Here is a 23,926-nt window from a genome sequence, read left to right on the forward strand (position 1 = left end):
TGCCTATTTTCTCTTTTCCTTTCATCCCACTTCCTACTGTTCTCTGGGTCTGTCTGTGTGAGTGCTGGGCCTGACTGCACCTCTTCCTCTGCTGGATGCTGACTTAGTCTAACCTCAGCAAGTTGCCACACTATATTTATTTTCTGAAATAACATGTATGGATGGCAAAATAATTTTAGTATATTGTGTAAGTTTTCATGTAAAATGTTATACATTAGCACAGTGTTGGAAATATTCAGGTAGCACACACCTACTTCTCTGGGCTTTGACATTCCAAACCACTCATGTTTATGTCATCAGAACACACTGATTTCCCTTTCTATCCAGATATGTCTGTAGTACCGTCTATGCATTTAAGAATATAATTGCTATACCAGATCAGACTAGTGGCCACTCAATTCACTATTCTGTCTGAAAGGGGTCTGTACCAGCTGCTTCAGAAGAATATGCATTGAACCCCCCGCAAAAGGCAAAGTTTCTTCCTAACCCAATCAGTTAGAGGCTGGCTAATGCCCTGAAAAAGAGATGATTTGTATCCCTTCCAAAACATTGGTTTTTTTTTAATCCTTATTACTGTAAACTTTAGATCAGTGGTGGGCAACCTGTGGCCCACGGGATGCATATGGCCTGTCAGGGTAATCCACTGGCAGGCCGCCAGACAGTTTGTTTACATTTGCATGGTCGCCCACAGCTCCCATGTCCCTGCAGCCCGCGCCACTTCCCGCAGCTCCCATTGGCTGGGAACGGTGAACTGCGGCCACTGGGAGCTGCGAGCGGCCATGCAAATGTAAACAAACTGTCTGGCAACCTACCAGAGGATTAGCCTAACATAGCTGCATGCTCTAGATGTTCTCATTATCCACATAAATGAGCAAACCTTTTAAAATCCTGCTGAGAAATTTTCCTCAATTATATCTTGTGTCAATGAGTTCTACAGGCTAATTCTGGATTACATTAAAAGTTGTATAAGTAATTTTAATTTTGCTGCCTTTCAGTTTCATTGAAATGTTCATCTCTACTAGGAGGATTGTCAAGGTTCCTTCCCCACTCTGAACTCTAGGGTACGGATGTGGGGACCTGCATGAAAGACCCCCTAAGCTTATTCTTACCAGCTTAGGTTAAAAACTTTCCCAAGGTACGAACTTTGCCTTGTCCTTGAACAGTATGCTGCCACCACCAAGAGTTTTAAACAAAGAACAAGGAAAGAGACCACTTGGAGATGTCTTCCCCCAAAATATCCCCCCAAGCCCTACACCCTCTTTCCTGGGGAAGGCTTGATAATAATCCTCACCAATTGGTACAGGTGAACACAGACCCAAACCCTTGGATCTTAAGAACAATGAAAAATCAATCAGGTTCTTAAAAGAAGGATTTTAATTAAAGAAAAGGTAAAAGAATCACCTCTGTAAAATCAGGATGGTAAATACCTTACAGGGTAATCAGATTCAAAACATAGAGAATCCCTCTAGGCAAAACCTTAAGTTACAAAAAGACACAAAAACAGGAATATACATTCCATCCAGCACAGCTTATTTTATCAGCCATTAAACAAAAGAAAATCTAACGCATTTTCTAGCTAGATTACTTACTAACTTAACAGGAGTTGTAAGGCTGAATTCTTGATCTGTTCCCGGCAAAAGCATCACACAGACAGACAGAACCCTTTGTTCCCCACCCCCAGATTTGAAAGTATCTTGTCCCCTCATTGGTCATTTTGGGTCAGGTGCCAGCGAGGTTATCTTAGCTTCTTAACCCTTTACAGGTGAAAGGGTTTTGCCTCTGGCCAGGAGGGATTTTATAGCACTGTATACAGAAAGGTGGTTACCCTTCCCTTTATATTTATGATGATAAATAGAAGTGCTCAATCTAACTTTGCTATGCCACTATTCCAGCTTGTATGCCATTATGTCCCCTGTCTCATCTCTAAAGTAAACAGCCCCAGACATTTTGGTCTCTTCCTGAAGCTTTTCCCTTTCTCTGAATCCCATTCGCTTCTGTTGTATATTACTCAGGACTCTGTGAACTATAAACTGTATGCTCACGCTGGAGGGTTCTGATAGCATCCTGCTAATGTTTCTGAAAAGAAAACTACAGTTTCGTACTACAGGGCATAAATGGATCATTGCAGAGATCAAAAAACAGTTTCCTTGTCGCTAGCCACCCCTTAAAATAGCTCCCAGTTGTGCAGTGCTGTGCCTTCTGAAGCAGAAGGGTTTTGTCCACTGATGAAGACAGGATGCTGCACTTTATGGAACATTGGTCTAATCCCCAGCGGCACATCCTATGGTCTGCCACGTCCTCAGGCCCTTCAGAAGGCTGTAATGCATTCTTCAGTTTTCTTGTTATGTTGTGTATTTGATGGATTAGTTTACAAGAAAACCCTACTTTAAAATTGAAATCCTACGTACAATCTCCCCTCGCTGCCTCCGGGGTGTGGTGTGGGTATTTTGTTTTTGTTAATGGATTTGATATTGCAGGAGACCAAGCAACTGGGCATGGACCTAGTGTTCAGGCACTGGGCCAAGTAGAAGGGAGGGATTTTGATTGCTGGGAACTGGTCCCAGATCAGGACTTACAGATGGAGCATGTTCTGCATCTCCAACTTTCTTTGGCATGCATTCCCAGTGTGATTATTTGACCATGCTGCTGGGTGCTGTCACACTGGAAGAAAAGATGCAGAACTAGCATAGGGAGGAGAAGAGGGTCTTGAGGTGGGGGAGAGCTGCGGGAGGTCTTGTTTTGCTCAGAGTGTGGGGAGAGAGTTGGAGCATGAAGTGAAGCAGAGAAGATGAAAATAAATTGGTCTCCTCAGGAAAGAGCATTAGGACTCAGAGAATAAATATTGACTCTTCAGGTTGTGTGTAAAGTATTGGAGTCCTCCTTTCAGATTTGTGTGTTGTGTTGTAAAGCTCACGCTACCATAAAATAGAATTCTTAATTCAATATTCTCTTCATTCCAGTGCACTCTGGCTCATCGTCTAGTTCTAAATATGACCCGGAGATTCTTAAAGCTGAAATTGCTACTACAAAATCCAGGGTAAGAAGTACAAATGGACCTTTGCTTTCCACTAATGATCTTAAGAAGCTTCAAAACCTCATGATAAATATTAAAGGAGATGCCAAGGCAGCTGAGTGAGCTAATGTTGCTGCCCTTAATCTAGAATATAAATGATCAGAAATTCTCTGAAGTCAGTGTCCCAAAGTTAAACTATAACACATTTTTCTTGAAGGCTTTGAGCTTGCCTGAAAGCTGATAGAGGATATTTTGCTATAGATATTATGAGGTATTTAACTAGATGGTGACTTTGTACTGCAATTTCAAATACCTAGGAATGGTCTCCAGACACTGGTAGCTATTTTGTGTTCAGTTCAGTGCAGATTTTTAGAGTGCTGTCCCTTCTCATGGAGACTTTACTTCTGGTCATTTTGGTTCCCAATCTAAAGTAGGTGAGTCAGGCTTCTATGGAGGAGCATAATAGAGAAAACTACAGGGTCCATGTGTTTACAATTTGCATTATCTTCCCACTGTGTTAGTTGTACAATGAAATCTCTTAATTGGGATAGCCCAGTAGGTGGCTTATATTATTGCAATTAAGCAGCTGTCTTATTATTTAACCATGTTTAAAAAGTCTGTAAAGACATTAAACATTATTGAATAAAAATGACATTCATTGGATTCCATACTTGTCTCCTTTTAATCTTTATATGTCAACTTGTGTATTTAATAGTTAAGAATTTCACATCTCTTGCTCCTAACTTGATGCTACATAACTTCTAGGAACGGGATGAATATATCTCCACTAAAGGGTGATTTTATAATACTGTCCAGATGAAGTATAGTTATGGCTATTCACTGTTGTTGTGCTAAATTGATATTCTAGGAGATTCAGCCTGAAATGCCCATCCTGATTAAGCGTGTTCTGATTGTGTGGATAATACCGTGCCTTTAATCTTAATGGATGTATCAGTCTGAAAATGTAACACTGCTCTTCCAATTACTACAGGTTAATAAATTGAAGAGAGAGGTAGCTCATATGAGGCAGGAACTGCAGTACAAAGAGCATGGCTTCCAGACACTAAAGAAGTAAGTTTAATGCACAATCTTATATTCTGGTGAAAAGTTCTTTCCCTCCTCTCTTCTCCTCTCTCCCTACTGACCCCCCTCTCCCCCCAGTTTCTTTAGCTGCTTGAATAATTCAAGCCTTTTCTGTGCCTGTGTGTGCTCCTAGGGTGTGAACATCTGGGCACACAACTGACAGACTCGAAAAGCAGCACGCATAGCACATAGTAGAATCTGCCACTTGCACACCGTAAGTGCTAGTGTAGCAAATGTGAGCAAGTACAAACTGACTTAACTCCAAAACGCAGTTCCAACAATGTCATGAGGCCACATTATGTCATCATTTAAATTACAGTACTGCTCACTGCATCTAGTACTGCTTAACACTGATGTCATGGTAGGGCCCAGGGTCTTGATTCAAGGGTCATTGTCTTTAGGGGCATTGAGGAAAAGCTGTACAAAGACAAGGACCCTGATGCTTACCAGTGTAGGAATAACAGTTGGCATTTCTTAAGTAATGAGGCATATAGTGTAGGTGGTTAATTTTTACTACTTACAAATTCATGGATGTGCCAGCTCCTCTCAGTAGAATTCCCTTGGGAGGAGGGAAAGACCAGCTGTCAAGTTGTTCAGCCTACTTCTGTTGAAGAGAATACACCACTTCACCATGACGTCTGTGCTCAGTTTAATATGCAGAACATGTCGAAACTGGTTTCCCTACAAATTTTTAGGAAGTCTTTCCTCTGTAATTTACAAACCAGTTGCTTAGCAGCTACTAGATTGGTTTCAGATATGTCACATCTCTGAGGAGTATTTATTTATATTACCAGACATCCTAGAAATCCTACGGATGGGCCAGGACCCTGATGTGCTAGGTGCTGCACAAACATAGAACAAAAATGACTTTTTCACAGCTTCTGTCAGTTGCTCCTTAAATCTAAGCCCTCCAATCTCTTTCTCCTGCTGTGATGAATTGAAGGAGAAAATAAAATTATCCTGTTTACTGAAGGAAGATTTCCAATGTGGAAGCAGGGAAAATGTGCAGTGATTCACTTTGCCTGTCATTAACCAAGAGGATTTGTTTAATGACACTTTGAAGGAAGGAATATATTAACTTCATGGAGTTTGATTTCTATTTTCTGGCAGTGAATAGAAAGACTCCTAGGTTTGTCACACTCCATGGTTTTCAAGGGAAGGCAGTATCAAGATAAAAATCTGTGCTAGGGCACCACTATGAAGGAAGAAGAAAAGGAATTCCTGTTGCATGGATTTGTCTGCCTTTTGCAGATGTCAAAGACCTCTGGGGATAACTCTCAGATCTCAGTCCTTGCTTATACTTGCATATACCTTGTTGCACTAGCATCTACTAGTATAAGTGGTATATTCTAACAATGTGTTTGGATGATGAGATTTGTGTAGGCAAATTCCATTTTCCATGCTTGCACCCGGGTGCTAGTATGCCAAAAGTGCCAGGACTAGCAGAAACCATGCTGAAGCCCTTCCGAAACCCAGGCCCTGTATCATCAGGAAACCTAAAATGGATGATTAGCTTTCGATGGGTTGTGGAATCTGTAATTGTCACTTTAGGCAGAGTGGTGGAGTGTGTACTAGTTGTGTCTTGAAGATCTCTGTGTACAATATTTGTGTCTATTAATGCCTAAGTGGTACTTACATCTTAACCTGTTTTAAAATGTTGGAGTACATCAATCAATCCTGTACAAATATATTAAGCATAACTCACTGTATGGTAGTTCTGTGCAGATGCCCCCACAACCTCCCTGCAGGCTGCAGATCTCTGCCTGTTGCTGTTTGAAGCAGTAACAACAGCCATACCTCTAGGCAAATACTTCCTCTTACTCTCCCCCTCTCTGTGGTGGTCCTGCTTAGTCCTTGGAAGTACAAAGCTCTTATACTAGAATCGAGAAGAGAGTACTGTGAGGGGGGTTCGTATGTTTTAATTTTGTACTCACCCTGAGGTGACACTAGCCTCACTTTGCTGCTAAAATGTGTCCGATACTCTGATTTTGGAGCACTGAGCTGACACTTTAGGTTGCAATTTTCAGATTTATTGGCATTTTTCTGGAATACCATAGTCCTTGGGTTATACAAGTTTACTTACATGTTTTTGTCATGTACATTGTAAAATCCACTGTTTCATATTCTACTAACATAAGTGATATAGAAAATAACAGGAGCTCCTTCATCCTGAAGATATCAAAATGGCAACATGCCCAGTACCTGGAGACTAATTAACGGCATATTCTATAACACTCATGCCAAAAGTGTCTCCCTTGTACCATTCTCAATACACATTTAGACTGATCCTGCCATTGTCCATGTGGAGAAATCCTTGTGATGTTCTACAGTTTTGAGGGTATCTTGCCAAGACATCTGAAAATACCAGACCTGAATATTCATCTTAACTTTGCAGCTGGTCCAGGTGCTTTCTGGAACATGACTTTTGGGCCCTCTAATTCTGAAAATGCTTATTACATTGTGAATGGGACAATTGAGTATAGTGAGCATTGCAAACAGTGTTTGCAGTGTCAAGCTGTAGGTTATCACAGAGACATGAGAGACATGTTCAATAAGTTTGTTCTGTTGACATTTACAAACACATGAAGGAAGACAAGTAAAAGCATCTATGGTCCAAATTCTCCTCTTGTTAGATGGGCATCAGTTTGGAGTAATTCCACCGGAATTTGACTCCCAACATATGATGTTGGCAATAGTAGGAATTTTATTTCACTGCACTTGTTTCTCGTTGCGGGCATGTCAAAAACCAAAGGGATGGCATTAAAGTAACCCCTCTTAGATAGCTTCAGAATAGTGGAATTCTCAAGGTTAAAGTAACTGCATATCATGAGGTTAATGTAACTGCATATATTCAAAAGGGGAAAAGAACTACGATCATTCACTAACTATGTTGTATCCCTCTTATGGGTGAGGACAGCCCATGATTAAGAGTGTTTACATGCTAGGAAGTGGACACAGAAAGTTGCATGTGTTTTAGCATTTGAAATGCGTTCATGTAAAATTTCTTTAATAAACTTGAACTACGGCGTCACGTGCCTAAATTATTTTGGGCATATCTTGAGTGTTTTAAGTCTCTTTCCTCTTTTTATTTTGTAACTTTTCATGCAGAATTGATATGAAAATGTCTGATACTCAAGGTGGATACAAACTTGATGAAGCACAAGCCATATTAAGTGAAATGAAAGCTATCAAGAAAGCAATCACTTCAGGAGAGAAGGAAAAACAAGATCTCATTCAGGTACTGAAATAATTTTAAAAAATGAGCCATTGATGGAAAGGACAAGGCACGGCCTTGAAACACTCTTGCAAAGTTGATATGATGTAACTGGAAATGTTCACAATATCTAGGGTAGACTAAATCTTTTATTTCAAAGAATATAATTATTAGTTCAGGAGTTAATATAAAATGACCCAACGTCATGTTTGGAGTGGAGCTGTCATCCTTTTGGTTTTATTTACTGATCACAAACTCAAAGATGGTATGATGTGACATTGGCTTCAATTAAAGCACTTTATCATCCCCAGATCTCTAAAATGAGAGCAAGAACATCAAAGAAAAGCTTGCTGTGAGATGCATGTTCCGAGTAAGGAACTATTTATCAAAGAAAGGTCACTGTGATTTTTACTCAAGCTTAAATATCTCATTTAATGTAATGATGTTGTGCAGCTGGTGATATTTTTTCTGGCAAGAAAATAGATGACTTTGAATTCTTGTTTTAGAGCTTAGCCAGGTTAAAGGATGGCTTCATGACTGACAGAGGATCACAGTCAGACCTGTGGGATAGCAATGCATCCTTATTACCTCCACAGTATCTGGATGTTAGCTCCCAAACAGATGTTTCAGGAAATGTGAGTAACACGTGACACGAACACATGCAAAAATTATTTCTCTGCACTGGATCAATGTTGTCATATTGCAAGTCTTCAAGGTAGAGCAATTAACTATTAATTGATGGGCCTTCAGAGTTTCAACATCAGTGTGGTTTTCACTGAAGTTTCATTTGACCTGTTATCATAAGTCTAACGGCAATTCCAATCAAAATGGAGGAGGTGGTAGTGGTGGTGGTACCTGCCCATTTTATAACTTTTAGCCCAGCGTTTAGAGCACTTGGGGAAGTGGGAGACTCAGGTTCAATTCCCCCCTGTCTGCCAGCAGGTGAAAGATGATTTGAGCAGGGGTCTCCCACTTCCCAGGTGGGGACCCTAACCATGGGACTACAGAGATTTCTCTCTCTCTCTTCCCCTCCTGCCCCCTGCCCACCTAATAGTCATTGGGCCTGAGTGTGGGAGAGTGACTCCTATAATTCAGTGATTAGTGCACCCACCTAGCAGGTGGGAGACCCTGGGTCTGGTCCCCCTGCTCCAATCACTCTTTCATTATTCTGCCACAGTGGAACAGCTTCAGTAGGAGAGACTGATGGATCCCCCCATCAGAATATCACAGAGCTCAGGAGTTAGAGTATCCTCCTGAGGGGATTTGAACTGGGCTTTCCCACCTTCCTCCCCTGCTGTACCTGGGTCTTCCATGTCCCACAGGAGTGCTTTAACCACTGGGCTAAAAGTTATAAGGTGGGTGGCAGCAGCAGCTCCTCCTTCTCTGGTCAGTTCATGTGCAGCAAGAAGCAGCTAAAGTGTTTAAACCCTGTGACTCAAGGAAGTGGGTTCCAATTTGTGGATCTCAAGCAGAGATAAGCACCTCCCTACAGCCTAGACTTAGGCGCCTATATCTGTGAGCAGGGCGGGACTTAACATATACCCTTCTGGTTGGCATCTCCCATTGACTAGCTTTGGGGGGCTCCCTGCCTGGCATGCTGGCGTTTGTGGATCACACTCTAAGGCCTCTATCTCTCCCCATGCATTGTATAGGCACCTAACTCGGCTTTGGGGATTCCAGCGTTATTCCTGTGATTTTTTTTTCTAGGCACCTAAAAGTTAGACACTATGATGCTCAGTGTTGCAAAGCCTAAGTCTCTTTGTGGATCCCACCCTTCCCCCATTCCCCCCCTAAATATTTCTTCCTTGAGGCATGGAATATTCTGTTAACCCTTCAGTTATAAGACAAGCATTATGACAGAGGGAATGTTTTGAGGCTACCTATGGACTTAGCTTTGAGGAAGATTACAAACTTGCAGGGCTAGGTCATTCATGAAGTTAGTTTCTACTAGCTGGGGATTTGAATTGTAAATGAGTAATGTTACCAATTTTTTAAAATTTCAACTCTTTGTTACAATTTGTTACAATGCAACCCTGTGTAGAGGACAGTCGCAGGCTTATGCACCCTTTAAAAACGTAAGTGGCACTTAAGTGGTGCATAACCCTTGTGCTGGCCCTCTCCACAAGAGTGTACTTTACCCTTGGATCCTATTATTGTAAATGGGAATTATGGAATAGGTGCAAATCCTTAAAATTAATGATTCTTTGGAGTGAATTCTTCCTATGTCTGTTGATTAACATCCTTAACTTTCAAAGATATATAGAAGCCCTCTAATGCACACATCTTGACTTTTGCACATAAAAAAGGTGGCTTCTTGCTACTTCTTAATAAGATTTAATAGCAAGTTGATGAGTATGGTCTTGTATTAAAATTATAAAATGTGTGGTGTCTTATAGTGCCATAAACTTTCATGGTGCTTTACAAACATTGGGCTCTGATCTGGCAATCGGATCAGCGTAGGCAAACTGGTGTCACCTTTGACTGGGGCTCTGCACAGGTGCAGCGGGGACAACCCATGTGGATCAGATGGCAGGTTTGGTATCATTGTGACCAATCCTGCAACTCCTCACTTGAGTGAATAGTCCTTACTACTGTAGTTCTATTTTTGTAAGGCATCTATCAGCCCAGTCCTAATAGCCATTATGTTCCTTGCCCTAAAGATTTTTCAATCTAAATAAGACAGACCAACACAACGCATATTGTAAAATTTCAGAAGAGGGAGATAATAAAAATTACCTTGCAAAAAGTCCTCCGCTGTAGTTTTAAATGCAAAGGGGGGGAAATCTGGGCCCCAACTGTAAATGTGAATTAGTCAGATTCTTCTGTACTCTATAACTGGAGAGCAAGATAACTCTTGCATCTGATATCCGTTTTTAAACACCTGAAGCACATAATCATAAAAAATCAATCAAAAGAAACAATTTTCAGTCTGATCACCTCTTGAATCTATGAATTTAATTCAATTGACAAGTTAGCAGCATTACAATTTCCATATACAATATAGAATGTCTCAAGGCACAATAGCTGTTTATTAATTCACTGGTATTATACTTTATTTCCTAGTTTATCACAAGCACTAATAATCAGTTGGCTGAGAAGGTCAGATTACGCCTCCGGTATGAAGAAGCAAAGAGAAGGTAGTTGGTGTTTTGTCTGTTGTTGCTTACCACTGGGACTGTACAGTTCAAAATGTAAACAGATATCTGTGACTGAGGGGAAAACCCATTAAGAGCACAATTAGAACGTCAGTGGGGATGGTGGGGCATTCACTGAAACTCTGAAAGATCTTTTGTGCTCAGGGGCCAGCATGCAGCAACTGTTTCTTTGAAAGACTCCAGCTTTTAATGACAATAAAGACTGTATGGAATTGCAAATGCAAATCATATGTTTGGATAGCATCTTAATAATTAACCAGAATGCTCAGCAGAGTAAATACAAACTTTTAAATAATCACAATACAGAAGATAAACACAGATTCTACCCTTCTCCATACTTAACTTATAAAATAGCTGTATCAAAAAAATGAAATTTAAAATATTAAGAATAAATTGATTCACTTAGGCTATAAAGAAAATTAATTTCACATAAGTCTTTTCTTGACCAGGTAAATAAAGCAATTGTCTGTATAACTGAAACATCATTGCTACATCACCAATATTCAAATTGTTGAGCTCGTGAGGCAAAAGGCTTCTGCATCAAAGCTGGGGAAAGTCATTATAGTTCTCAAAGGACAAAAGTAACAAAATAGTAAGTAATGTAGCAAGTCTTCAACTTTGGGTGGACCTGGATGGCATAAACTGTTGTGCCTCTGAATGCCTCTAGGCCTCCCCTCCTAATGAGCCAACTGTGTTTGAAAACAGAGTTATGAAGTCCCCTTTTTAGCTTAGTATTCAAAACTTCCAAATATTTCTCAGATCTATGGATGACTTTTAAATCAGAGCTTGGGAGACACATGAGTTGCATTAACACCTGATTATTTACAAACATCTTCTGTTCTAAGCTTAATGAAAATTCTTAAAGTCCTGACCAAACCTAGTTTCTGAAACCCCCAAGAATGCAGACATTGGACTTGCAAAAGTCTTGAAAATTTTGAAGTTTTAGACTTAAGCTGTTCCTCCAGACATGACCTTGGAAGCCAATGTAAATTCAAATTCTGAAATTGCAACTAATAATTAACTTAGAGGCATTGTGCTTTGGTAGATATAGAGCATTCACCTACCTCTGCCCTACATAAAGCAGCTGGGGCATAGCTGAGGAGATGACGTATTTGCCTCAAAAATGTATTTGGCATTTCTCTAATGATTTTTCCATCCCCAAATTTCCACTATAGAAATTTAATGAGATAATATAATTCAATAATATAATTTCTGAGCACAAACGTTAGCTGTGAACAGTCTGAGAGATTGTGCAATTAAATAATCCCCATGCACACTAGAAAAACAAAGAATTGTTTGCATGGACCATAATGTATGTAAAGCATACCTGAATGTAAAGCATATAAACAGATCAGAAAAGCACTTACCCTGTTTGATATAGTGGTCATCAATTATCCATTTATGGAACTTTGGTTTATATCCAAAAGTAAATACTTTAGTTTTCAGCTAATTTATAGTTGTGTATTCCTGCTGACACAAAATGCTAAAATCCCATAATGGACATTTCAGACTCAAAGGCATTTGGGACAACAAAACCATACCTGCCTATAGCAGGACACTGGTCAATTCAGAATTTTAGGGGCAAAATACTGCTTCCCCTCAAGTAGGCCCAGTACCATTTAATATAAAAATTAAAAAGAAAGGGGGACAACAAACTATGATACACGCCCTTTATAATAGACATAGGATCTGTTAGATTGTCCTTCCATCCTATCCTAACCCTGGCTATTGTTTGGCCAAGAAGGGCTCTCAAAAGATAGTTAACCTGAGATGTTACCAAGCCCTTGCAAGTTTCTTCCTAAAATGGCTTCTGTCAACAGACTTAAAAGCAAATTTCAAATCAGTAAAGGCCATATAAAATATTCCCCCATTGGGAGAAACAGTATTTGTAGATCAAATGTGAGAGCACACAATAATTAACTATATCTGAGAAGCTGTGTTTCCTAAAGTTGGCTAGTTCTCTGCAAAAAGGTTACAGCTCTCAGCCTTAACAGGTATCTAGAATAGATTTTGAAGACCACATCTAAAAGGCTGATTGGATGATAATTCCCAGGTTCATTTCTACCCCTCTTATCATAAAGTGGGACAATAATAACAGTAGACCAACTAGCAGGGAAGTCCCTGTATTATTGGAACCAACTTTCAAAATCTATTTAAAATTACAGAAAGTTTGCAACCCCAGGTATTTCTTACCTTCTTGATAGATTGGCAAAGTGGAATTAAAAGACAGGCCCCTTATGCTGAGTCTGTAGGAAGAATCAGAATTTCTCTGTCCCCAGGACCCAGTGGAGCATTACTCTCTCAAAAGAACCAAGTAAGCTACTGGGTACTTTTCCATACGTGAGTCAGGGATTCAAGCACTATGTAGAGAGACTCATTGTAAAAAGGAGAGTCCCAGTGGGAAGAGTAAATATTCAGGGCTTAATAAAACAGATTTATCTGGAAAGATAAAACTGAAGGCCTGGAAATAGGGGTTACTTGATGTTAACTTAGTTATAACATTTAATTTAATGGAAACACGAAGGGCCAGACTACTTGTAGGTCTCCTGCTAACATTCTTAACATCCCTTTCTGAAAAGATTCAAGGGCCTGGTGATAGTCTCATCCTTAGCTAGCTGGGCTTCTCGAAGGAAAGGTCAATGCAAAGTGACTTGCGCCAGCCTAATTTTGTAATGCAGAGCAGGCCTAAGGGTATGTCTACAGTATGGGGACTACAGTGGCATGGTGATGGTGCCATAGCTCTGCTAGCATAGCCCCATAGTGTAGACCAGCATATATCATGGAAGGGGTTTTCCCATCACTGTAGGAATATCACTTCCCCATGTAATGGTAGTTAGGTTGATGGAAGAATGTTTCTGTCACCTTGCTGTATGTACACTGGGAGTTAGGTCGGCATGGCGACGTTGCTCGGGTGTGGAATTTTCAGACCCTGAGCAACTTAGCTATGTTCACCTGAATTTAAAGTGTTGACCAAGTCTTAATCAAATTGGGATAAACAAGGTTGGAATTGGACAGCAGATACCAGCTATTGTGACTGAGCCCTTGACTAAGACTTGTCTTAAATGGATATTTTAATGGCTTAATGACATATTTGACACCATTGCTGCAGCAGTTGGAGCATTACAAAAGTTTAAGTATGTTCTTGCGAGCACACTTAAGAGCACCCTTCCTAAAGGGCTGCCTCCATTTTGGTGGGTGCAATTTGCATCAGCAATTGAAGTGCAGAAGCAGGTCTGACTACTTGAATTTCTAATCAATTTTGGGTGTGTAACACGGACAGACCTTGGTCGCCAGTGGGTGGGATCGAACCTGATATCTATGGAGCTTAGTGCATGAGCAAAAAGCCAACTGGCTCTTAGCGAAGGCTGTAGAGCAGACTCATTTTATCTCTCTCTCTAAGTGGTCACGATGCCACTAGATGGGACACAACACCACACCCAGAAGGTGTGTGGGTTACAGGTACACACAGGTATAGAAGTGTACATGCATTGATTTGTTCCTGCAAGTAGGGAGCCACTTGTTTGGGGGAATAAAGGAGTCAGATTGCATATTGGGATAGTAAACAAACAATCTAGAACAGTAGCTCTCAAACTAGGGCCACCACTTGTTCAGGGAAAGCCCCTGGCGGGCTAGGCTGGTTTGTGTACCTGCCGTGTCAGTAGGTTCGGCTGATTACAGCTCCCACTGGCCACAGTTCGCAGCTCCAGGCCAATGGGGGCTGCAGGAAGGGTGGCCAGCACATCCCTCAGCCTGTGCTGCTTCCCACAGCCCCCATTGGCCTGGAGCGGCAAACTGCGGCCAGTAGGAGCCGCTATCGGCTGAACCTGCAGACACAGCAGGTAAACAAATCGGCCCGGCCCACCAGGGGCTTTCCCTGAACAAGCAGCGGCCCTAGTTTGAGAACCACTGATCTAGAATGACTGTTCTATTTAAAGATAGTACAGTTAAAAATAAAACTAAGCATCCTTTCCTCCACTTCCTTCAGCCTCAGAGGTGATAGGCACTCAGAATGGCTATGTGCCTGGCACCTCAGAACCTACTATAGCTGATTTCTTTGTAATGCAAATCTGGACTTGTGCATGAATGGTTTAAATACTCAGTCTGTGAATGCTGAAGGGCTGGAGTTTTCAGCTAAATGCCAAGTCGTTTGCAAAGCATTTATTCCATAACGATGAAAGAATTTTTTTGGACTTTAAAAGTGGGTTTATTTTTTTAATCGAAAAAGCAAAGAATGGTTGCTTGCAAAGCAGGGGCAAATTCAGGGTTAGTTTTAAAAAAAGTGTAAGAATGTGTGCAGAGCATTGAGAGCAAATTCCATTGAAAAGCCATATCCATGCAAATGTATGCCAAGAGTGATCAGATTAATACGAAACAATCCTCTTATAAAAATTCATATTCCTTCAAAATGCACTGAGGAATTCTTGGATTATAAATTAATGCCACTGTGAATTCTTCATTGGAGCACACTGTTGCACTTAATCAGGCAGTCAGAAACAAAATAGCTCTAAGAAGGCCTAAAAATATTCAGGATGAATTTCTAATAAACATAGAATTTAAATTAATTAAGAAGAAGCAAGCCTGCCGTGGGAACTGGCTCTGCAATAAGAATGGGCCCCCGCAAATGTGGCTTCTTTGCAGCAAAGTGACAGAAAAAGCATTAACATCCATTCTAGGGTAATAAGAACAAGTTAGGTAGGCTTAGTCCTGGCCAGGTTGCCTCCCTTTCATAGAGTCCTATGGACTTTTGGTCCTCCTGTGCTTTGGAGCTGGAGGGCTGAAGTTGAATCCTGAGAGCCTTTGACAACCATAAAAAGAACAGGAGTACTTGTGGCACCTTAGAGACTAACAAATTTATTTGAGCATAAGCTTTCGTGGGCTATAGTGGCTTTGGCAACACCCATTTTTTCATGTTTTCTGTGTGTATATATCTATCTTCCTACTGTATTTTCCACTGCATGCATCTGATGAAGTGGGCTGTAGCCCAGGAAAGCTTATGCTCAAATAAATTTGTTAGTCTCTAAGGTGCCACAAATACTCCTCGTTTATTTTGCTGATACAGACTAACACGGCTACCACTATGAAATTTGACAACCATGTAACAGTGGCTTCCCCCTTTTCTGTGATCCTGCTAACTCTGACAAGCCGATCAGGGTTTGGATTTAGTTTGTACCCGAGAGTGTATTTAGACTAAGATTTTTAATTCCAGTTAGTTGGCTGCCCATTTACCTGAGTTAATAAATACAATTGTACATGCTCAGCCTAGCATAAACCTCAAACACTTGTGTTCTGGAACAATGTAGTATGTCCAGAGTACAGAAGAATTGGCAAACTCAGATTGGCAACCAATTGACTTCAGTTTAACTCCAGTCTTATCACACCCTGAATGAGATGTGTAACTACTGTCTCATGAGGGCAATTTGCATGCCAAAATTCATCTTCCCAGCCACCAGCCTTTTCAGCTGTAGAGCTGTTAAAAAAGAATCCCCCCAAACAAACAAACAACAACCCATCTTTCATATTTTATATCAAAACTGCTGAACCTTTTTTTGTATAATCTTTCCACGAAGGTCCACGTTTTGTCAGAGAAAAAGCATGGAAAACTTCATCCTTAAAGGGGAAAGCTTCAAAAACCCAAGTGACTTGAGTCCAGGTAGCTAGAATGGAAACTTATGCAATCTGATCTGCTATATAGCTACCCCCCTAAAACTCCAGCTATTATTCTATTGAAACCATTATAGTTACTGATATACCAGCTATTGCTGTTGATTCCCTTCTTTTGATTATTCAGTACCTATCTCTTAGGTTCTTGAACATATAATACAGCCCTGAAGTACCAGTAACGATAAAGTTTAATGTTGAGCTTTGGAATAATGCCTGTAATCAAAATAGTTTTTATGCAGTATCCAAATAAGTGACTAGTGATTCAGAGTGATATTTTGTCACCCCTTTGACAGTTAACATACACACATATTGCTGCTGTCTGAGGTTTAAGTTTTAATTCTTCGATTTTTTTCAAATCTGGACTTGCACTGAGGAACCTTGTTCAAAATAGCAGGGTGCCCTGAAACTCAGAGCTGAGGGCTTAGGAACAAGCTCATTCACACAGTATCCAGATGCATTAGTTAGGGTTAACATTTGTTATGTGTATGTATACTTTAATGTGGCCTGTAAATGTGCTTACTAAAACTGTTCAATATTCAACATTCAGATTCTTTTAGTACTAGCTAGCATATTAGCTTTGTCAGTACGAGATCAGTTTTTTCATTTGAAATGTAAGTGACTTAATCTGGCATCCATAGAGAGCACTTCACAGTCCTGAAGTACGAAGTTCTCTCAATCCACAAAACCAGTAGAGCACTGACAGTGGTAGTGCGTATCAGCCTGTATGCATCAGCTCTGACTTGGATGGAACATCTCTAGGGTTTACACCGAGATGTTTTTCACTCCCATAACTTCTATTGGGTACAGCTGGTGGAAGCAGTAGTGCAGGCAATTCTCAGATGGGTCTGGTATCTGTCCCTGTTAGAAGATGTGGTTAAAAGCTTCTGGGTCTTACATACGTTGCAATTTCCTTTTGGTGCTGCACTGTTGACAATCATGGATCTGAAAAATCATGGTGTAAACAATGCCAGTGGGGGAGGGTAGTTCAGGCTCCAGGCTGAGCAGCTTAGCAAAGATGCTAATGACAATGGTGGTTCATTATGTGGACATGTGTCCAGTAGCAGCTGGGCTCAGGCCACTAAACACAAACACTGTATGTGAAGTGCACTTTATTTTTTTTCTATAGAATAGCAAACCTAAAAATACATCTAGCTAAACTGGATAGTGAGGCCTGGCCAGGTGTGCTGGATTCAGAACGGGACCGACTAATATTAATCAATGAGAAGGAGGAGCTCTTAAAGGAAATGCGATTCATTAGCCCCCGGAAGTGGACTCGGGTTGAAGTGGAAAGATTGGAGATGGAGAGAAAACGTCTAGAGGAAGACCTTCAAGCTGCAAGAGATACTCAAAGCAAAGCCTTAACAGAGAGGTATGTAACCAGAGCAGAGGAAAGCTTAAATTACTGGCTTAGAGGTAGAATAAGAATAAATAATCAAGTTTTATCATGGCAAAATAGCAAGGTGCCCTGAGGTTCTAGGAATGCCCACAGGCAGCTGAGAAGTCTTCTGCTTTTAAGGTTTTATCTGAAAAAAAAGGTTTTGTCCCCAAGCACCCCTCCCCTTCTCATTTACTCTGTGTAATTAGCTGCTATCCTACACAAGTATGCTAAAAATATATTCATGCATATTGGAAAAATTCCAGACACTGTAGCGATCCATGATCACATGAATTTTTACTATTGTGAAACACTTCTAGCTAAATGAATGGCTCCTACTACCATTCTAAAATTAACTCCTTTACGTGGAGTTTATGGAAACACTCATTTTGGGATGTCACAAAAGAACTGAGGGTGGGAGCAGGGAGGAAAAGCTTATTTTTAGACATACTACTCTGTAGTGCATCCCCCTTTGTTAATGATGCCGCTGAGAATCCATTTGACTTCTGCATCAATCAATTTTTCACCCTCTATAAAGCACAGTGTACTCAGATATATATGTACACTTTGAAGTGTGTACAGCTATGAACTTAATTAGTATTTCAGAAGTTCTCTGAAGTGAGATGAAGGACTAAATTTCTAGCTGAAATTCTAGTAACAAATTTAAAAACTACCCTTGGCCCAAAGGTATAAATCAAGAAAAGCCTACAATGCGAAAGCTGTCAGGGTAGGGCTTCTATTTTTCAAAATAAATTATGCCTTATGAAGTTGAAGATACTTTAATATCATTAGAAGAGGAAACATATAATCTAAATGTGCGAGTTCATTAAAATCTCCATCTGGTTTCCTCACTGCAAAACTTGTAAGCCCTGAAAGCTTGCTTTTCAGTGCTTGTGCTGAGTTTTCTTTACGAGGAAGAGCTAGATTCAATGAGAACTTCATATAGCCGAGTGATCATATTTTGCTTTCTAATCCCTATTGAATACCTGCTGTTTCAATTGCATGGGTTACCCCACTTTTCCTTCTACTATGGAAAATGTTCTAACTAAGGGCAAAAATGCAAAATTTGCTCTCTTACACCATTGTAAATCTGAAGTAATGCTAGTGCTTCAAGGGAATTTCTCTTACTTTACCTACATACATATAAAATATGGTTGTGATGTAAATCACAGGAGTGTAGGACGGGAAAGGACCTCAGTAGGTCATCTAGTCTAGTCCCCTGCACTCAAGGAAGGACTACGTAATAACTAGACTATCCCTGACAGGTGTTTGTCTAACCTGTTCTTTAAAACCTCCACTGATGGAGATTCCACAACCTCCCTGGGCAATTTGTTCCAGTGCTTAACCACCCTGAGAGGAAGTTTTTCCTAATGTTCACCTAAATATCCCTTGCTGAAATTTAAGCCCTTTGCTTCTTGTCCTATTTTCAGAGATTAAGGAGAACAATTTTTTACCCTCTTCCTTGTATCAACCTTTTATGTATTTGAAAACTGTTATTATGTCCCCCCTCATCTTCTCTTCTCCAGACTAAATAAACCATTTTTTTTTCAATCTTCCCTCACAGGTCATGTTTTCTAGACCTTTAATCATTTTTGTTGCTCTTCTCTGGATTTTCTCCCAATTTGTCCACATCTTTCCTGAAATGTGGTGCCCAGAACTGGACACAGTACTCCAGCTGAGGCCTAACCAGCATGGAGTAGAGCAGAAGAATTACTTCTCACATCTTGCTTACAACACTCCAGCTAATACATCCCAGAATGATGTTTGCTTTCTTTTTTTTTTTTTTTTTGCAACAGTGTTACACTGTTGACTCATATTTAGCTTGTGGTCCACTCTGACCCCCAGATCCCTTTCTGCTGTACTCCTTCCTAGGCAGTCATTTCCCATTTTGTATGTGTGCAACTGATCGTTCCTTCCTAAGTGGAGTACCTTGCAATTGTCTGTTTTGAATTTCATCCTGTTTACTTCAGACCATTTCTCCAGCTTGTCCAGAACATTTTGAATTTTAATTCTATCCTCCAAAGCACTTGCAACCCCTCCCAGCTTAGTATCGTCCTCAAAATTTAAAACTTTCATGTGCCCCAACTGAGCTGGCCTTGGCTATCTGTTTTTTGTTGGTGTTATAGTAGTGGTTAGAGGCTCCAAAAGAGAGTCAAATCAGATTGTAGTAGGTGCTGTACAAATATATAGTGAGAGAAGGCCCTGAACCCAGAGACCTTCTAGTCAAAATAAGCAATGGACAAAGGATGGGAGAGGAAACTGAGGCCCTGAGGTAAATGACATGCCCAGTAGCTTACAGAAAGTCAGTGATGATGCCGGGAATAGAACTCAGTGCTCCTGATTGCCTGCCCAGTGCCATATCCAGTGGCCCACTGCCCCTCTCCCCTCCCATTCTTTATGCTTTATTGTGTAAGTAAGTAAAGATTGTTCTTGCTCTCCTGTTGCTCTCTAAGTTGAACTCTTAAGGCTTGATGGCAAGGATTTTCCAGGAGAGAGTTCTTTGGTCTGGAACTTGTTTTTTAAGCGGTCCAAAGCATGTTGGCCATTTTCTGGCTGTCTTTTCCCTGACTCCTGGGGATTGTCTACTCGGTGAGTAAATCTGTAGCAAGCCAGGGTGTGCAGCAAACAGGGTCCACATGGCGAGTTGATGCGTGACCACTGGTGCACTGTAGATTCACACTCTCTAGCTTGCCGCATTCTAACTGGCTGCGTAGACAGACTGGATTTAGACTCTTGATGGTACATGAAGCCTCAGGCAGTGTCAGTATACGACCTAACATTCATCTTTGTTTCTATTTACATAAACTAGATACCAGGTACTATTGTGAGGAATTTCTAGTAAAGCTCCTTCAGTGGGAGGAGAGGTGTAGGAGGGAAGTGCCTGAAAAACCCACTTTTCCCATTAGGTGTGTGTGTGGAGAATCTCCCACTGAAAACCCAATCACAAATATATCATGCCTCATTACCAGTTATGGAGGCAGATTCTGGGTCTGCTCCAGCTGCTTAGCACTACTCGGTGACATTAAACAGGTGAAGGGAAACAATGGAGCTGTGTGCGCTCATTAGAATTTGAATGCGTAGAAATACATTTTATAAATCTGGAAATTACACTGGATCATAAATGTCTTTAGCAATGTGATTTTTTTAACCTGTTTTATTTAGAGAAATATTTGACATGAAAAATGTATTCCCTCTCCTTTTTGAAATTGAGTGAAAGGATAATTCACAAACTCACATTTCTGTTACATTGACTGTAAGACTCTAACTGTGTGACTGGCAAAATGCCTCCTGAGTTATCCAAAAGTGACTACCAAATGTCTATGGACTGACCCTAGAAACACAGCCAGGTATAGTGCTTGCTGCTCTACCCAGAAATAAGCATTAGTAGGACTGGGCCCCAGATTTTAGTTTTCTTTGAAGCTGTTTAAAAAACTAAGCAAACAAAAAAAAATGAAAATAGTATAGAACTGTTTCACACAGGGCTGATTACTGTCTTAATTGACTCCTACTTAGTCTCAGTGGAATTGCATAGTAAGGGCACAGTTTACTGCTTGGTCTTCATTTTAATATTAAAATGTCATTTTAACTTATTGTCCATCTTTGCTGTCTTCTCTAGATTGAAGTTGAATAGCAAAAGAAATCAGTTGGTCCACGAACTGGAGGAAACAACACGATTAGTTGTAGTGTTACACACCCAGCTGAAAAAGTGAGTTTTTAGTCTTTCAGAGATTTACATATGCTTTAAATGGGCATCACGTGACTGTCCTTTCTCCCTTATCATAGTGCTCAAATTTTGTATAATAAGAGTTGAAATAATAAATTGCTTGGATTTGGGTGAGGGATGGGAGTAATAAGGTAATTTATCACAGAAGTTGACATTACTAAGGGTCTAATCTTAGCAAATAAGCATGTATTATTATGCCTGATAATTATGCCACTCACAGCACACGTATCTCTGAAAGTGGACTTCAGATTTATGCTCCTGCTTGTAAATGTGCCTATTGTATTTATGGTATCTTTGAACTTGTTCTAATGAAATATTGTGTACTCCGTTTGTTCAGACAAATGGAAAAGGATAAAGTTGATAGCTTTGGAGACAAGTACACATATATCATCCTCAGAACTCCGATACAGAGTTGGCCCATCCATTAGAGAAATAGGGTTTCTATCAACTGGGCAAACTGAGCTGATGTTATTCTTTGCTGTTTTTCCTTTTGGATTCTGCTCTGAGGCCTATCCTCTTTCATTAAGGCAATAGTGAAAAGACTGGAAAGAAATTTTAGTGCAAGATATCTGACTCTTAGAGAGGCCACTTAGAACTATTGAAGATGGGCAGCTATTCCTACATGGTGAAGTGGGCATTATTTCTAGCGCGTGGAGCTGCATCATGCATTCATTTCCCAGTTCACCGTGTGGGCTGTGTAACTCATTATTTCCTTACTCTGTGCACCGTACTTTCTGTTCTTAACACACTCACTCAGTGATTAGGGCAAACACACAGTATGAACAAATGCTTGTGTGCATGTATTTGTATGTGCAATATAATGAAGTTCAGCCAAACTTTCTGTCACAGGGAAAGAATAAGAAGCATCCTTTAAAAATGAAATCAGGGCTGCCGGGGTGGGGGGTGGGGGGTGAAGAGTGGGGCAATTTGCCCCAGGCCCCCGAGCCCCGCAGGGGCCCCCACGAGAGTTTTCGGCGGCACTTCAGCAGCAGGTCTTTTAGTGCTGCCGAACACACCCGGAGTGAAGGACCCACCGCCGAAGACCCGCCACCGCTTCTTCTGCTCCAGGTCTTCGGTGGCGAGGGGTCCTTCCACTCCATGTCTTCGGCGAAGTGCCCCAAAGACCCGGAGCAGAAGGACCCCTGTCACCAGAGACCCCAGGCCCCTGAATCCTCTGGGCGGCCCTGAATGAAATTACAACTGTTTTATAATAGAGTGTATTTACTAGCTCTCAATAGTCTTACAAACCTTACCAAGGTTCATACTCAAATGCTGGTGGCCTCTTTTAAGCCATGCTTCACACAACAGGTGGTTTTCATAAGACTGATGTGATACACATCTGCCAACCTAGTGCAGAAGGCAATCTGTGCTAAAACTCTGCTGAACTCTGTATGTTGTCCTTAAAAGAACAAGCATATGTTGTATCATTTATTTAGCACCACTCCTAGACAGCATTGCAGTTACTTAAGTAATATTATGCTTATTAATTAGCATTTTCCTAGCTTTTTCAGCATTAGGAATTTTTTTTTAGATCATGTTAAAAATAACCCAAGTGTAAGTTTTTAAACAATAGCAAATCGAGATGTGAAGTGAGGGCTAAAGGCTCTAAGACTACTAGTGTTTGCAGTATAGTACTTAAATGGAACTGCTCAGGGTAGTAAGTATTGTACTTGGTAATTAAGTATTTGTAGGATCATGCACCAAGGAACTCCTCGCTGGTAACATATGTGAGGACTAAGGGGTTATATAGTTCTGTTTTAGTTTGGGAATGGTATTTTATTTTGTTCTTGCTGATCTCATAACTGACACAAAAATACAAATTGTTCATCATCTTATTAAAACAAATCTACAAGTCTAGCATTCTTACATCAACAAAATCCTCTTACACACTTTACCCCATTGCATTCTGCTTCTCTTAAATAAAAGTTGGTGTGAATTTCCCACTTGTGAAATGAAAGCCAAATAAGGCTAGCTTTAAAACAGTCCTTGTACAAGCCTGCTTGCCAATGTATTACTTCCTGATTTATAACATCTCCTATGTCAGTTCTGAGTTTCTACTGAGCAGAAACAATTGTGCTGCATTGTTGGGGTCTTTTTATGTGAACAAGCATCCTCCAAGGACTCAACTAACACTTATTTCACTTGAGATTAATTCTGATTTGAGGCAAATCTCCAGGGGTAAATGGGTAGTCAGAGCTGTGTTTAGTCACTCACTATTGTGGCAGTGGAATAACTGAGGCTGATTCTGCTCGGCAATGCTAATTTTTCACATAGATGAATTTGCAAGTCAGTTCAGAACAGCAGGTTACTGGGCCCATCCCAGACAGTTGCAGGCCGAACTTCACTGCAGGCCGTATTCTGGGTTGGAGTTTGCGGTTAGACAACTGGAAACCCTTCCTGTGACATGAAGAGATCGTCATCTCCTCACTGTGGCATTAACTAATCTTTCCTGTATGGGGCAAACAACCTGTTCTCATGCTCCCCTTTGAAGGTTAAGAAGAACCAGAGGGCCTCCACATAATTGAACAAAGAATGCTGTTACTCTAATCCTTTGATGCATTGAGTTGACGATTGTGTGTGTGTGTGTGTGTGTGTGTGTGTGTGTGTGTGTAAGAGAGGGCTCATCGGATGATGAGTACAGCTTGTTGAAAAAAGCAAATTATATCACCTGTTTTCACTGAAGTGTCATCAATTCAATTTT

At 40.6% G+C, this 23,926-nt stretch overlaps 1 protein-coding gene across 1 annotated transcript in view; it reads left to right on the forward strand.

Annotated features, from left to right (window-relative positions):
- WWC1 (WW and C2 domain containing 1) overlaps positions 1 to 23,926 on the forward strand; it is a 139,906-nt gene that overhangs the window by 79,936 nt on the left and 36,044 nt on the right. The window contains exons 4-10 of the mRNA XM_077825047.1: positions 2,961 to 3,037; positions 4,005 to 4,084; positions 7,205 to 7,334; positions 7,817 to 7,945; positions 10,374 to 10,447; positions 17,253 to 17,495; positions 21,118 to 21,207. Coding sequence (XP_077681173.1) covers positions 2,961 to 3,037; positions 4,005 to 4,084; positions 7,205 to 7,334; positions 7,817 to 7,945; positions 10,374 to 10,447; positions 17,253 to 17,495; positions 21,118 to 21,207 — 823 coding nt within the window. The remainder of the gene's footprint in view (positions 1 to 2,960; positions 3,038 to 4,004; positions 4,085 to 7,204; positions 7,335 to 7,816; positions 7,946 to 10,373; positions 10,448 to 17,252; positions 17,496 to 21,117; positions 21,208 to 23,926) is intronic.

The sequence above is a fragment of the Eretmochelys imbricata genome, chromosome 8 (genome assembly GCF_965152235.1).
Source record: "Eretmochelys imbricata isolate rEreImb1 chromosome 8, rEreImb1.hap1, whole genome shotgun sequence".
NCBI classification, from domain to species: domain Eukaryota; kingdom Metazoa; phylum Chordata; order Testudines; family Cheloniidae; genus Eretmochelys; species Eretmochelys imbricata.